This window comes from Orcinus orca, chromosome 11, assembly GCF_937001465.1.
Source record: "Orcinus orca chromosome 11, mOrcOrc1.1, whole genome shotgun sequence".
Lineage (NCBI taxonomy): Eukaryota > Metazoa > Chordata > Mammalia > Artiodactyla > Delphinidae > Orcinus > Orcinus orca.
Window position 1 is genome coordinate 23,584,704 of NC_064569.1, and position 15,932 is coordinate 23,600,635.

At 33.7% G+C, this 15,932-nt stretch overlaps 1 protein-coding gene across 32 annotated transcripts in view; it reads left to right on the forward strand.

Moving 5' to 3' along the window:
• CCDC91 (coiled-coil domain containing 91) overlaps positions 1–15,932 on the forward strand; it is a 410,464-nt gene that overhangs the window by 313,981 nt on the left and 80,551 nt on the right. For 27 of the 32 annotated variants that reach the window (XR_007470043.1, XR_007470045.1, XR_007470046.1 and 24 more), the window contains one exon: positions 7,841–7,954. The exons of 1 other annotated variant lie outside the window; for it this stretch is intronic. Coding sequence is in view for 22 of the 31 variants with exons in the window: in XM_049694211.1 (XP_049550168.1) it covers positions 7,841–7,954 (114 nt within the window). In the remaining 9 variants the exon portion in view is untranslated. Of the gene's footprint in view, positions 1–7,840; positions 7,955–10,131; positions 10,212–15,932 lie in introns of those variants that run through there. 4 more of the 32 variants (XM_049694217.1, XM_049694220.1, XR_007470049.1 and 1 more) reach the window with 2 other exon arrangements.

The window sequence follows — 15,932 nt, forward strand, 5'->3', positions numbered from 1 at the left end:
TTGCATAATTTTTTCTAACACATATCTAGTTAAAAAGAGCAGTTTTACCTACTCCCTTCTAAAACCTCACTGAAATAAAAACTCTGAAATGGAGCCCTAAATGAGAAGTGGAGATGACTGAGAAGACCAACGTACAGTATACAGTGTACATTGTAGAAACTCCCAAAGGCTTACTCATTGGTGTCACCAGATATCTCTAGAAGTGAAAATGAAGATGAAGCTTCGAATAGAAGGAAAGTTTGGAAGTCTGTTTAATAAACAGTTAGATCCCCACTTACTCTCTGCCAATTCTGGCAGAAAACTGGGATTAGTTCTCTGGAAGAAAAAGAGAGAAATAGAGGGTCTCTAGACCAGGGATCACCAAGCACAGCTGAAGGTATAGATGCTGTAATGAAATGGGGTGAAAAGGTTCAAGCTGCTTATTGAGAACCTTAGCCATTTTTCCCATCACAGCTTTCAGAATGCTGACAACCAGACAGGAAATTGGAAGATTCTTTTCTGAGGAATCTAGTCAGCCCAAGATAAAAGACTTAAATGTATTGGTATCAGAAATTGCCCCAAGGAAACAACCCAGCCAGATTGCTCTGCTATTAAGATCACAGTCCATAAACCACAACTGCAAGCAGAGATGTTACTCAGCATTTTAGTACTCTACTCTTTAAACATGAGCAAATAGTCAAGTATGAACAGATAATTTCCCATGAAAAGTAGAACATAAAACATTCTATGGATATATGAAGAGTTTAAAAAACTTATTAATTTCCTCAAGAGTAAGAGATTTTGCATCTATGAAACAGGAAGAGGATGCTTTTTTTTTTAAGTCAAATAAAAGGATTAGAAACAAAATACAGTAGAATGTTTAAAAAAACAACAAGCGTCAGAAGATGAAGTGATAGAAGTCTTCCAGGGAAAATTGTATAAAAATTTTGTTAAAATATAAAAATTGTATTAAAAATTTTATTCCATTGAAGAAATGGAAAATAGGAGTGAAAAGACCAGAAAATATGGCAGTCAGTTCAGGAGGTTCATTAGCTGAATAATAGGATTTTGAGAAATAATAATTAAAAAAGCAGAGAATAGAATGCAGGAAACAATATAATAATAATAGTAGTAGTATTAAAGTAAATCTTGCAGAACTGAAAGACATGATTTTCTAGATTGTAAGATATGAGTTTCTAGGTAGGCCTGTAACTAAGTTTGTTGTTAAATTTTTGAAAAACAAAGGTAAAGAAAATTAACAAATGTTCTCATAAGAGAGAAAAATTTTGTGCAAATGATGGGGAATCAGAATGTAATCAGACTCCTCAATAACCTTGAAAACTGAACAGAATTCCAACCTAGAAATTCACACTTAGCCAAACTATAAATTAAGTGTGAGGGTAGAATGAAAGCATTTTCAAGACAAAGGAGATACCAAAACAGTTCTCATGTGCCTTTTCTCAGGAATCTCCTGGAGTAGGTACTCTATCAAAACAAAGAAGTAAACCAAGAAAAAAGGATCCAGTGGTATCTAGAAAGCTGAAGATAACAGCTCAAGAGAGATGTAGCGAAACCCCTAGAAAAATGACTGAGGGAAATCCCAGAATAGACAGCTATGTAGCAGACCTAGAGAACAACCAATCCAGGTTGCAGATACGTCCACGAGATTTGTCTCCAAGAAAATAAACATAATAGAATGCCTGATATCTTTGAATATATTGAGAAGATAATTAGACAATTAGATAAGAATTTTGGAGTTAATGTTTAATACATACTCGCTTAGGCCAATATAATGTGGCAGTAGTAACATTGTATCATTTCTGAGCCCATATCTAAGAGACCTTAAAAGACCTTTCACTCTTCTTTTACAATTCTGTCCAGCTGCTATGTGAAAAATCCCGAGCTAGTCTGCAGGAGCTGGGAGCCCACAGGAAGGAGAAACAAGCCATCCTACCGTAGGCCATCCTAGAAGTAGTGGCCACATCAGACCCAGCAGTTGATTGCAGATACATGGGAGAGCCCAGGCAAGACCAAAAGAACTGTCCAGCTGAACCCAGCTCAGATTGCCAACTTACAGAATTATGAGCTAAATCAGGGATTGGCAAGCTTTTTGTGTAAAGGGCCAGATAGTAAATATTTCAGGCATTTATGGGCCAAGAGGTTTAATTGATACTATTATGTAGGAGTTTATGTTAACCCAAGAAAAAGCAGATATTCACAAGTTTTTTTTATTGATGAAATTCAAAATGTAGTATTGATAATAAGGATAATTTTTCATAGTGTAGCTCTACTAGTGAGAAGAATAGAATTCTCTTTGGGGAGGATAACATTTTGCTTAATTGTGGTTCAATTAAGTATCCCTATCATCAAAAATGGTTACAAATACTCATTTATTAATGCTAATATGTAATGAGACTACATATTTCATCTTTAAGAATGTCTTTCACACAAATAGTTACTGGCAAATGTTGATATCTGTCAATGAGCATATGATTTTAATTGAGCATATTCATTAGCTGAGAAGCATCTATAGAATCAGGTTCTTCTATTAATATTTTCCATTTAGCATATCATTACAATGCAGATTAATTATTTCCAATTGAAAGTTAGATGAAAGCTCCTCAGTTGCCCAGTGAATGGATTTTGAAATGTGGAAATTCCATTTGCAGTTGGATCAATGTGTGAAAAGCACTGATGGAGCTGTAGTGTGAGCTCATAAATTCATGTAGAAATAGAAGTCTCACTTCATTTTTTTAACTGTTGATGCACAGGAAGTGCATTCAGCAGCTTGACTTTACTTATGATTCAGACACTCATTTTCTAAGGTACATTTCCACAACTACGTGCAACTTTTAAAATAATACATAATTAGATAATATGCATACGTCATGTATAGAAACCAAAATTAAGTGCACTATTGCCCTAGAAAAATCTTTGGTACCGTGTTTTACTGCCCACAGATCAAAATTAAATTGATTGGGCTTCCCTGGTGGCGCAGTGGTTGAGAGTTCGCCTGCCGATACAGGGGACGTGGGTTCATGCCCCGGTCCGGGAGGATCCCACGTGCCGCGAAGCGGCTGGGCCCATGAGCCATGGCCGCTGGGCCTGCGCATCCGGAGCCTGTGCTCCGCAGCGGGAGAGGCCACAGCAGTGAGAGGCCCGTGTACCAAAAAAAAAAAAAAATTAAATTAAATTGATTGCTGTGATTTGTTTCCCATAAATAATTTAACTGTGTTTACAATCCTTAACTAAATCGCACTGATAAAGAACAACCTCAGACCGTTTATTAAGTCACGATCCCATTTTTACTGAAATGTATGGTGGATTTAATGGATACTAAAGCATAACTATACTTTTAAGCAATGAGGGGAAATTTTTAAATCTTATACAAAATGTTATATAAGCTTTTAGCCCTAAATGACATTCATCATGACATATTTAATTGTAACAGTATAGAAACTGATCCCAGTCATTCATTTTTTAAAAATAAGTATGTAGAACTCTTTCTTCCACACTTAAAAACTAGTTATATAATCATTTGGATGTGATTTCTTGCACATTTTTTATTTTTAGACAAAAAAATATTTATGATGAGAAGTGTTAACATATATTTTAACAAACCATAACACATATGCAAATGGTTAGGTTTCCCTCCAAACTATTTATTTTAGAGCAGTACTTCTCACCTGGAGGGGATCCAGTGAGCAGATGCCAAGTATGCTGCTTATAACAGGACTCCCGCCTCGACCCCCAGCAAGGAATTGTCAGTAGTACCAAGGTTGAGAAACCCTGCCCTAGAGAATATATCACATCCCAGGGGTTTGGCCTTTGCTAAAATATTCCGGAAAACGTTCTTTCAGAATTGTCTTGTTTGAATATACTCATTGGTGTCAAGTCTTCATCTCTTGTGAGGTATATTTTATTTTAGACTAATCCTCATGACTCATAGGGACAATTTAGTTCATTCATGGAATTCAACAAAACATGCAGGCAGATATTTATACACACTTGAATATGCACACAAAATTCATTAATCATTTCTAAGTAATTGAGAATTTGGGCTGGTTAGAAAATGGAAGGCTTAAACTACTTTTTTGCGGTATGCGGGCCTCTCACTGTTGTGGCCTCTCACGTTACGGAACACAGGCTCCAGACGCGCAGGCTCAGCGACCATGGCTCACAGGCCCAGCCGCTCTGCGGCATGTGGGATCTTCCCAGACGGGGGCACGAACCTGTGTCCCCAGCATCGGCAGGCGGACTCCCAACCACTGCGCCACCAGGGAAGCCCCTTAAACTTTACTTTTGTATGATATTCAAAGATATTTATTGACAAGTAGTATTTATTCTTTTTTTTTCATTTTTATTTTATATTGGAGTATAGTTGATTAACAATGTTGTGTTAGTTTCAGGTATACAGCAAAGTGATTCAGTTATACATATACATGTATCTATTCTTTTTCAAGTTATTTTCCCACTTAGGTTATTACAGAATATTGAGCAGAGTTCCCTGTGCTATACAGTAGGTACTCATTGGTTATCTATTTTAAATATACAGTGTGTATATGGATTTCACAACCTTGACTGTCACCTAACTCCCAAATGGGGAGGAGAGAATCAAGGAAACTTTCTTTGTAAATGTTCTTCTTCAACTCAAAAATTAGGAAAGGAGGGTCCTCAAAAATGTGGACTGAGCAGACAGTGTAAACTCGCAGCCCCTTTCCCCCTAAAAAAAATGTTAACTGAAGAACATAGTAGCTAACTCTTCATGTTTTTTTCTGGATATATCCCTTTTATTTAAATTGATCCTTTTGCCTTCAACCAAACAGATCTAGTCAAATTTACTTATATGACCCTTACTAGATAGAAATTCTGGTTGATATTCAGTATGATATGGATTTATCTTTTATATTCAAATAATCCAGGTCTACAGTAGTTTTAAAATTATAAAACCCTTGAAAACCAAGGATTTCTGTAACTTGGCTGTTGGCAAAACCTATCCTGAACTAATGTGAAACTTATACTTTTAATTTACCCACATAGTGTGAATATTCATACCCTTCACTGAAGAACTATTAATGTGTTTTATTTCAGGGGGCTTAGTAATATATGCACTACTTTTTGCCTTTATAAAATCTGAAAATTTTCAAATTCCAAATTAGTAAGTATGAAAACAATAGAAATTATAATAGTAGATGCTTTCATTTTAAATAATCTTTTTTTGTCCTCATTTTTTTCTCAAAAATTACTACAGTTTTTCATAATGACGTATCACCTCACACCAGTCAGAATGGCCATCATCAAAGTCTACAAATAATAAATGCTGGAGAGGGTGTGGAGAAAAGGGAACCCTCCTACACTGTTGGTGGCAATGTAAATTGGTGCAGCCACTGTGGAAAACAGTATGCAGGGTTCCTTAAAAAACTAAAAAGAGTTACCACATGATCCAGAAATCCCACTCCTGGGCATATATCCAGAGAAAGCTCTAATTTGAAAAGATACATGCACCCCAGTGTTCATAGCAGCACTGTTTACAATATCCAAGACATGGAAGCCACCTAAATGTCCATTAACAGATGAATGGATAAAGAAGATGTGGTACATATATGGAATATTACTCAGCCATAAAAAAATGAAATAATGCCATTTGCAGTAACACGGATGGACCTAGAGATTATCATATTAAATGAAGCCAAATAGAGAAAGACAAATACCATATGATATTGCTTATATGTGGAATCAAAAAAAAATGATACAAATGAACTTATTTACAAAACAGAAATAGACTCACAGACATAGAAAACTTACGGTTACCAGAGGGGACAGGGAGGAGGCATAAATTTGGAATTTGGGATTAACAAATACACACTACTATATATAAAATAGATAAACAATAAGGACCTACTGTATAGAACAGGGAACTATATTCAATATCTTTTAATAACCCATAATGGAAAAGAATCTGAAAAAGAATAGATATATGTATACATATAACTGAATCACTTGGCTATATACCTGAAACATTGTAAATCAACTATGCTTCAATAAAAAATTAAACATAAAAAATACTATAGTTTTTTGACTTTAATCTTTTCAGAAAATCATGGAAACAACTTTGTATTTTATTATTTCATCAATGAAACTAAAGCTTAATGTACTTAGTGATAGAAAATAAAGAGTAACAATTGTCAAAGTCTTACTATAGTGCTTTTGAGATTTGTGACTTTATATATTAGGGAGGGAATCCAAAAAATTATGAGTTTACCAATATTAAAGTAGGAAGAGGACACAATCAAGCAAATGATAAGAGCTAATATGTATATTGCTAATATTTCTATGAAAAATGCTGCATATCACATAATCTTTTAAAATGCAGAATAAAGTTAGATATGATTATCCCTTAAATAAGTGAAGATTTAAAAACTGGTGAGACTAAATGTAATCAAGGTTGCAAGAAAACAGCTATTCTCATGGGCTGCTTATGGGAAAAAATAGTACAAAATGTCAAAAGCTGTAAGAGAGCTCAAAAATTATATCCCTTGGGCAACATGATTCTACCTCGTGAATTGAAATTAAGGAAGTATCTAATATGCACCACAAAGTTACATATATGGATGCTTGTCACTGCTTTATTAAAAACAACCAAAATATCCATGAATAAATATTAGTAACATAAATTATTATACATCCCAGTAATGGAATATAAAATCATAAAAGAATATATAATTACTTTAAAATATTCAAAATGTATTTTAAATGAAAAATGCCAGAGTTAGAAAATAGTATGTACAGTTTGAGTCCCATCCTCTTCATACCCAATTTTGTACGGGTGTGTGTGTGTTTTGTGTTCATATTTTTATGTATTTACTAATTTTCTATAGTATATTCATAATAGAAAATTCTTACTACTTCATATTTTCTAGGTTTTATGTATATATATATATGTATATATTGATATATATGTGTCTGAAATTAATCAGGAAAAACTAAACAAAAACATATATACACTACAAAGTGAAGGGTCCTCAAGAATAACAAAATAAGGGAAATACAACTGAGAAATTTCAAGGCATTTTCTAATTGATAGCCTGTTCAAAAAAAGGATGGTACGTTTGTAGACAAATGGAAGTTATAGAAGTTTGTTGCATTCTTCCAGTCCATGAAATGCTATTTTAGCAGAAAATATTTCCTGGTTTTTGAGAAGAGTTACATTTCTTTTTCAGAATTTTAGCCTTCTTTCTCTTTATCTGAAAATTTGAACTCTCTCAGGGTTCTTGATTACTATTTCAGTAAAATGGGGAATATCACTTTTTCCCTAGATTTCTCATTTCATATATTAGCACACAGGGTAGAATTCTTACCTCTCATTCATGGTGTCCAGCTCTCAACATCTTAACCTGGCAGAAGAACTAAACTAGCTGTAAATCTTACCACCCAGACCACACTTGATTATTGTATGATGGGAAAATTAAATGTGAATAAAACAGCCTAGAGCATTAGGGTGTTCTTGGAAGAATAAACACAAGTTGGAAGTCTTATGTGGACAGTGCAAAGTACAGGAAAGCAATCAATCATGTAAACATCAAATGAAAGGTTGGTAAGGAAGCCATTGGAGTCTGTCAGGCGCTCCCTGCAATAAATGGCTTACTCCATTTCTTTTCCCTTTCACTCAGTTTAGAAAAGTGAATTCTGTGGAATCTCTAACAGAACCCAAAAGATTTCGTTAAGTTCTTATTCCTGTTTAAAGGTATGCTTTGAACAGAGTGAGCTCAACCCACTGAAGAGGGTTTTTAGTTTATATAAAATGGGCACAAACATGTCATAGCACATACCTCCCTGACTTTTTTCATCCTCCCACAAACAGGAAACTGTTAAGGCAGCAATAATAGAAGAGCAAAAGCGAAGTGAAAAGGCTGTGGAAGAGGCAGTGAAGAGAACAAGAGATGAATTGATAGAGTATGTAAAGGAACAGAAAAGGGTAAGTATCCCCTGAAGGGTTTTAACTTGTGCTTCCACAAACTGAAGCATTGGCTTTGGTACAATGACATGAAATTTTAAAATATTTAAAATGTCCTTTGCCATCTAATTTAGGAATCTTCATCTAAGATCATTTTTCTGATATAATTATATATTCTAATAGTTAATGTCTATAAACATAAATTCCATCTGTCAACAAAAAAAGCACACTGAATAATTTCTTGCTGGATTCCTAGAAATGACCTATAGCATTTTCAATTTAACTCTACACTTGCGAAGAAAGTAAACAGTTATAGACTTTTCGTCTTTTGGCCATAAGTTTGTTATTTCTTATAATATTTGTCAAAATTTGTATGCACTCGTTAGGCCTTCGGACTGGGTTAACACCACTGTGGTTCTAATAGATTTTATTACGGTTATCAAATTAAGGCTCTTCTGCCATAGTTCCATTTCAAAAACAAAATTCAGAATGTGCTTGTCACAATTCAGAATGCATATTGGAGCTTTACAAAATAAACGTCATTTCAGTACAATGTGGTTTTATTAATATGTGAGTCTGAGCAGTAGCCGGAAATAATGGACTTAATAGCTTAATTTGTAGATTTTTCAACAAATCTTTATTCTTCTTAAGTAGTATCCAAGATGAGAAACACTTAGGATGACTTAGTAATCTCTGTAATAAGCATATTATATTACATTATATTATATAACATTATGTGGTGAATTTTCTCACACACTATTTTATGTCTCATTTATATGTTTAGTATAACATGTTATATATTATAAAGTATCATATTTAAAGACTATATTATACAATATATAGTATTATATAATATGGCATAATAAAATTATAAATAAAACACAGTGTGTATGAGGATATTTGACACAATTAATTGTTGGTCAAAATGACAAATAAAAGATTATTCTTCAGTTGACAGTTAAGTAGAAGACTAGGAGTGTCATATAAACTCATGATACCACTTTAGTTCCATACCCTTAATTTGAAGCCAAGTTTGGTATGATACAAAGGAAATTCTTACCCCTCAGTAACTACCATTAGGTTTCAACAAAGCAGAGTTTGTCATCAGAGTAAAAAATTGCTAAGTAGGCTTTTCAGATAACTTAACCACTCACAGAAGCATTTCATATGGGATTAGATCTTTGGGCATGTTATCTCAAGGTGTTTTTTGTTTGTTTGTTTGTTTGTTTGTTGTTTTTTGTTTTTTTTTTGCGGTATGCGGGCCTCTCAACTGTTGTGACCGCTTCCCTTGCGGAGCACAGGCTCCGGACGCGCAGGCTCAGCGGCCACGGCTCACGGACCCAGCCGCTCCGCGGCATGTGGGATCTTCCGGACCGGGGCACGAACCCGTGTCCCCTGCATCGGCAGGCGGACTCCCAACCACTGTGCCACCAGGGAAGCCCCTCAAGGTGTTTTTAAAAGCAGTTTCACCCAAACAAATTCCCGATAGGTGCATAACCTTCTGAAGAGAAAATTCTGAGCCAGATATAGTCAACTGACTTTTCAGGAAGTGATATATTCTCAGAAAACTCCTATTTCTATATGTATCCCCAAGGAGTTTATGTTAAATAAACTAGTTCAGAAGCAGTCATACAAGAAAGGAATTATAAATGCTTTCCACATACACACAGGAATTGTGATAGTGAAAGAACACAGACTTGAAATAAATTCAAGGAGTCTTGTGGATGTATCCTTTTGTTTTTTTTTTTAAACGGAAGTATAGTTGATTTACAATGTTGTGTTTGTTTCAGGTGTACAAGCAAAGTGACTCAGTTATACATGTATTTTTTATATATATATATATATATATATATATATATATAAATAAATATAAATACTTTTTCAGATTCTTTTCCCTTATAGGTTATAACAAAATATTGAGTATAGTTCCTTGTGCTACACTAGGTACTTTTGGTTATCTATTTTATATATAGTAGTGTGTATATGTTAATCCCAAACTCCTATGGATGTATCCTTTTTTAACATCTTTTCTTAATAATATATGGCCAATTCTTACTTGAGCACTAAATTTGGACAAGAAGTTATGTAACATAACAAACCCATTCGTAAGAGTATCTTAGATGAATATTTCTTTGATCAAAATGGAAATTTTTTCTTAAAAAAATCTTTAAAATCGTGTATTACTTGCCTCTCAAAAGAAGTCTTGTGGCTGCTGTAAGAAACATTTAAAATGAGAGCAGGAAATGCCTTTACAGGAGTTACCTGGTCCCTGTGTGAGGTAAATTAGCCCTTGAAGAGAACTGACAATGAACTCTGCCATTTAATCTGTGTTCTTGCAATCATATTAAAGGATTAGTATCTGTTTATGTTACATAAACTAGTTATCACGTTTAAAAATGTTCATTAAATAACAACAAAATCATGACAATATTACATTCTATGTGCACCAGAGTTCCACTTCTCTATGCTTGTTCCTTTATATGTTAAGAACTATAAATTTAATACCTGCCTTCCAGAACAGCTCTGAGTTAATACATGTAATAAAATAGAACAGCTAGAGTGTGGTCTCAATCTATATGTACATTATTGAAGAAAAACAGGCCTAGTAGCATTATTTTTTGCTAATTAAAAGTGTGCTTTTCAGATTAACGTTTGGCATTCTATTTCCTCTGAGGTTTACAACATGATTCTAATAGTTTATTCCATTCTTGTTACTAGATTCACAGAAGATTAAAACTGATTTAATCACTATATTAATAGGAAGTTTATTACCACCACTTTGGGATTTGAGAGTTTTTTAAATAATACATATTGTGGAATACTTTTAATATTTGAATGTTTCCATCTCTCCAAACAGAAAAGCTATAAAAAAGGAAAGTGGATAAAATATTTGAAATGAAAGCACCAACCAACTACTAGATCTCTTTTTTATATAACTTTTTAAAAATTAAGATTCTCTACACTCTGATTCTTTTCCAAAATGGATTTCAGTGTTTCAAGTTAATTTTTATGAATTTTGGGGTCTTGGAAATTTTTCACACACACACAGAAAAGACATCTCATAACTTATAAAGTAATATTTAGAAGAAACAAAAGGGTTTTTTTTAGCAAATTCATAATCTTTTTTCTGCTTCCAAAAGACTAAATTAGGGCAACTCATCTCTACTTCTTCCTTTGTAAGATGGATTTCTGTTTGCATCAGACAAGAACACTTTTCCAGAACAAAAATTTTCCTTTCTCCTCTCCAGCTTTTTTTAACTAGAGAGTCAACTTGAGATTTTCAACATTAGACACCTCAAAAGCCCTGTAGACCGTGGTTCCAACTGGGCTTACATTCCAGTCTGTGAAGTAATCATCCCCTCTTGAAGTTTTCCAAAATCTTTGTAAGAAGAAGTCTAATGTTGTGTTAGTTTCTGTCTTTATATGTCTTTTGTTCTAACCAATCTTTGCTTTGATATCATTTTACCCTTACCAAATTCACTAAAAGACTGAAATGAAGACTCTTTTCTCTACATCTTTTTCCTTCAGTCTTTTACTTTTAAAAGACAGAGAAACAGAATGAAAAATCTGAAATGCTTAACTTTTCAAATAACTTATAATTTATGCTACAATATTAAATGCAGTAGAATTACAAATCACCACAGAGGATAACATTGCTGCTTCTGGGTATCTACAATCAACAAGTTTTTAATCAGTGATCCAATCATTTTGAGTATTACAATTATACTAGAAGTAGAATTAGAATTATACTAGGATTAAAATTAGAATTATACTGAGAAAATGTTTTACTTTTAAATGCCATTTACCAGGGGTTTTTTTGTATCAAATAAATAGGAATGTCTCTGAAATTTGTAAATACTCATATTCATCTGGTCTAAACATCTTAGGACAAAGGGGCTACTTATACCTATACTACCTATGTACTAATTATGTGGATCATAATTTACACTGAAATTGCATCCTAAATTATTTACTAAGTTGGATACATGGTACTTATACTGTTACTCCAAGTCCTAATAATAATCAAAGGTTAAGTGTAATCAAATCCAAACAAAGAGAGCTTTTGAAATGATCAACCAGAAAAATTATTCAAATTAATAATGGATCTGTTTCAGTGACTATCTTATAAGTGCCTTTCTTATAGGTATTCTAAATGATAGTATTAAAAAATCCTCTGTAAGATCTATCTTGTTAAACCCAGAAAATAAAATTATTATATTGAGTTCACAAATTTAGTATGAAACTGAAAAGCCAAAGTTTTGCAGTCTCAGTTCTCATAATCTTTTCATTAGTTGATAGAAATTTTCTCATTTTGTAATGAATTTAGAAATTTCCATTATAATTTGTATAATAGAGAGGGAAGGGTAAACAGGAAAACCTAAAAAGATTTTAAAATACGCTCAATTTATCTGAGAATCGGCTAGGTATCCCCAAATGTAGTGGTTTATATTTAACAGCCATAATATGTTTTATTAAAATTAAATTGTTTTGTTTCAAATTCTCTTGAATCATTACAAGTTCTAGATTAAGGGGTTGCAGATACACCTCATGGGTCAAATTTGGCTTGCCGTTTTTATAAATAAAGCTTTATTGAAACACATAGCCAAATCCATTCATTTATGTGCTACTCTTTGGCTGGTTTCATGCTGCAACAGCAGAGTTGAGTAGTTCAGAGAGACCATGGGGCCCACATAACCTAAAATATTTGCTGTCTGGCCCTTTACAGAAAATCGTTTGTCAACTCCTGCTCCAGGCTATCAAAATGATCTTGAGGAGAAAATTTCTTCCTGTCAGCCCTTTAAAATATTTATTCTTTCATTATGCCTTATTGTAACTAGACAATTGAAATTCCTAAGGTGCTGTTCTGGAAAAGATTTCTTGACATTAATTGCCAGATAAGGCATTATAACATTTTAGGCCTGGTCATTAGTGACATAAACTTTATTTTAGACTAAAGGAGGTTGTAGGAAAACGAGATGGGAAAGACCACATCCCTTGACACTTCCCTAGGGAGGAAGAATTTGTGGTTGAAAATGACCTATGGCCCTTGGATTAGAATGAAGTGTTCCAACCCATCCCACAAGTTAAGAGTGTTACACATGAGCTTGCTATGAGGGAGGAAGTGTGAATAACATTCAGCAAGCAACAACTACTCACAGCCAAGCAGTGATTCCTAAAAAATAAAATCCCATCCAAATGTAATAAAAGATTATTTTTTTTTCCTCTTAAGAACCAGAATTATGGCCTGTATTTTCTAAATCACCTCCAGGAAAATAATCTTCACATTAGAGGATCCTTTTAATTTAGATCTTTAAAGAGGAGTAAGGAGCAGTTATCTTTACTTCAAAGTTTTTGTGGTCAAAGCATTGTTATAATTTCTTAATTCTAAAAGGATTCATTTAATCCAGGTTTTCTACAATATTCTTGAGTGTTTGCATCTCAAACTGATTAATAAAAGGCAATATTTGGCCAAAATGAACTCTGTTTAGTTTCTGTTCAGTTATACAGTTACTTGAATTAAACATGATTTCAAGACAAGTTACTGAATATCTTGTGGTGCCTTACTTTTTTCCTCTTAATAATTTGGGAGTTGGATGAGCTGGTGTCGAATGCCTCTTAGAGTTCTAAACTATGTTACCACTGTGAGTAACATTTTCCTTGACAGATGATGAATCTCCACAGGGGTTTTTAATTCTTGGTATAAATCACTTGCATCATAGTAGTTATTTTGTGCATAATTTATACATCAGTGTAGGGAAGTGACACTTTTCTGGCATTCCCCAGCCTCCTGCGCCTTCTCATCCTAATCGATTGGCCTTACTTCTGCTTGTCCTGGGGCAGGCTGTAGAGTTGCCTATGCAAGATGCAGCTCAGTAGCCATTCAGCATCTGCCCTTGTAACTTTTGCTTTGGGTCTCATATTAGAAAATGCTTTTATCTGACCAAGGCATTTTAAAATGAATAATATACCTTCACACTCAATTGTTATCTGTACTTTCAGTTGTACCTCATTTTTTGATGCCAAAGGGAATTTAAAGATTTATACAAATATGATCTAAAAAGTAACTATTTTTCAATCTCATACTCTTCTTTGAAAGCTTATTTCATACAGTATGCTTTAAAATCAAATTTATTGCTGTTTTTCACTTTCTATTTTAACAATCTTCTTGATCCTCTTTCTTATTCTGCTGGACTCACTTGCATAAGAACAACCTTGAAAGAACTTACTTTGGTGAGGCAAATCTATTGATCGTTTCCGTTTCAACAGTGGGTAACTGAGAAAAGATACTATAGACATAGCTTAATGCTTAGATTAAGTTTCCATTATTCCTGTTTCAGGGAATAAAACATACGTTCCAGCTTAAAATGAAAATTTATGCATTTTCACTTAACTAGTTCAGCACAGCAATTAATGTACTCTTCTTTAACTGGTCTTTGGGATAGCAATTTTGTTTAAAGCAAAGCAAAACTTCTAAATCAAAGTACAGTAAGTATAAATATTTTAGTTGGAGTCAGTTAGTATCTAAAAACGTTCATTCTCTGTTTTTGTGTAATTAAAATGTTCATCTAAGTAATTAATCACTTCTTGAATTATTACAGTGAATTAGCTTTAATCTTCATTAAAAGGTATTAGCCTTTTCTTAGATATTCGGATGACTTCTCCTTTCCTTCAATATACTAGAGTTCTTAAAATTCAGATGGTGATAAGAACTGATTCAAATCAAAGACAAATCAATAAAATGAAAGTGTCAACTTTGAGTCATAGGCCATGGAATTTAGGAGTTGACATGCCTGATGGGTATGCTATAGGCCTGTATCTAGGTATAGCTTCTTGAGATGGGCCCAAGTGAAGAATAGCTAGGTAGCTCATGATGTAAATGGTGAGCAGCTGGTGTAGAAGGACAATCAGAGGTCAGACCTAGAGGAAGTGGTAGCTATCAGAGGCCCCCATATTGAAATGATGATGACAATGATAACAGCTAATACTTATATAGCATTTGCTAAGTTTCAGGCACTAGTCTAAGGATATTATCATTTAAGAGTGTGTGTATGTATTCATTACTCTCAATAGCATTATTAACCGCCAGATCGTAAAGCTAGAAAGTGACAGTCTGGCTCTGGAGTCTGCGCTATTAACCATTTGGCAAACCACTTCTGTGGGCAACAGTCATCAATAAAGAATAGGGACAAAAGTTTGTGAATAGGTAAGAAATGAAAGTTTCAGATTAAAAGCCAAGAAGAATAAGAGGATAACAGAGACCCATGTTTATGTTTTGTTAGTCATATGGCACTATGTAGTATCTACCAGATCAAAGCAGCTGTGGAGGACGAGGACCACCATATCTTTAAAAAGGTGAAAGTCTGGTTTTGGAAGGAAAGTATAAGAGCATATTACCTTAAGTAAAGGTCAAAAAATGGCTTGAAGCAATAGTAGATACCACAACATATGGCAGTGCTTGAAAAAAGGTCAAAAAGATTGTGCTGATAATCATTGACAATAGAATTCCAGAACATCACTTAAGACTATGGAGATAAGAGTGGATTTTTTATTTCAGTCAAATGGAAACTAAAATGTGGACTAGGCTACATAGTAAAAAGAGGATGGACAATAGTCTGTGAGAAGACAAAGGGTTTGGTCTCTTATAGGAATAAGCAAATTAATTTATAAAGACTTTTATTAAAAAGTCTATTTCTAGATTCTTAATATACCTTTTGGTTGCAATTCTAGAATATCCTGGTTCATGAAGCTTATATTATTGGGGGCAGTGGAGATGGACTTTGTTTTTTTCTCAGATGTTGTCTTACCCTTTAGCCAACCTTAGAAGTCAAAAAGCATGTATATATGTTTTCATTTATTCACGAACTATTTATTAAGAGCCACTATTGCCTTTACCATGTTACTATTAAACTATTAGAAAGAAATGAATAATGAAGTGGTATTCCAAATTGCTAGCATCTTGATATATACAACATAGATCCTTATATCTATACAACATACA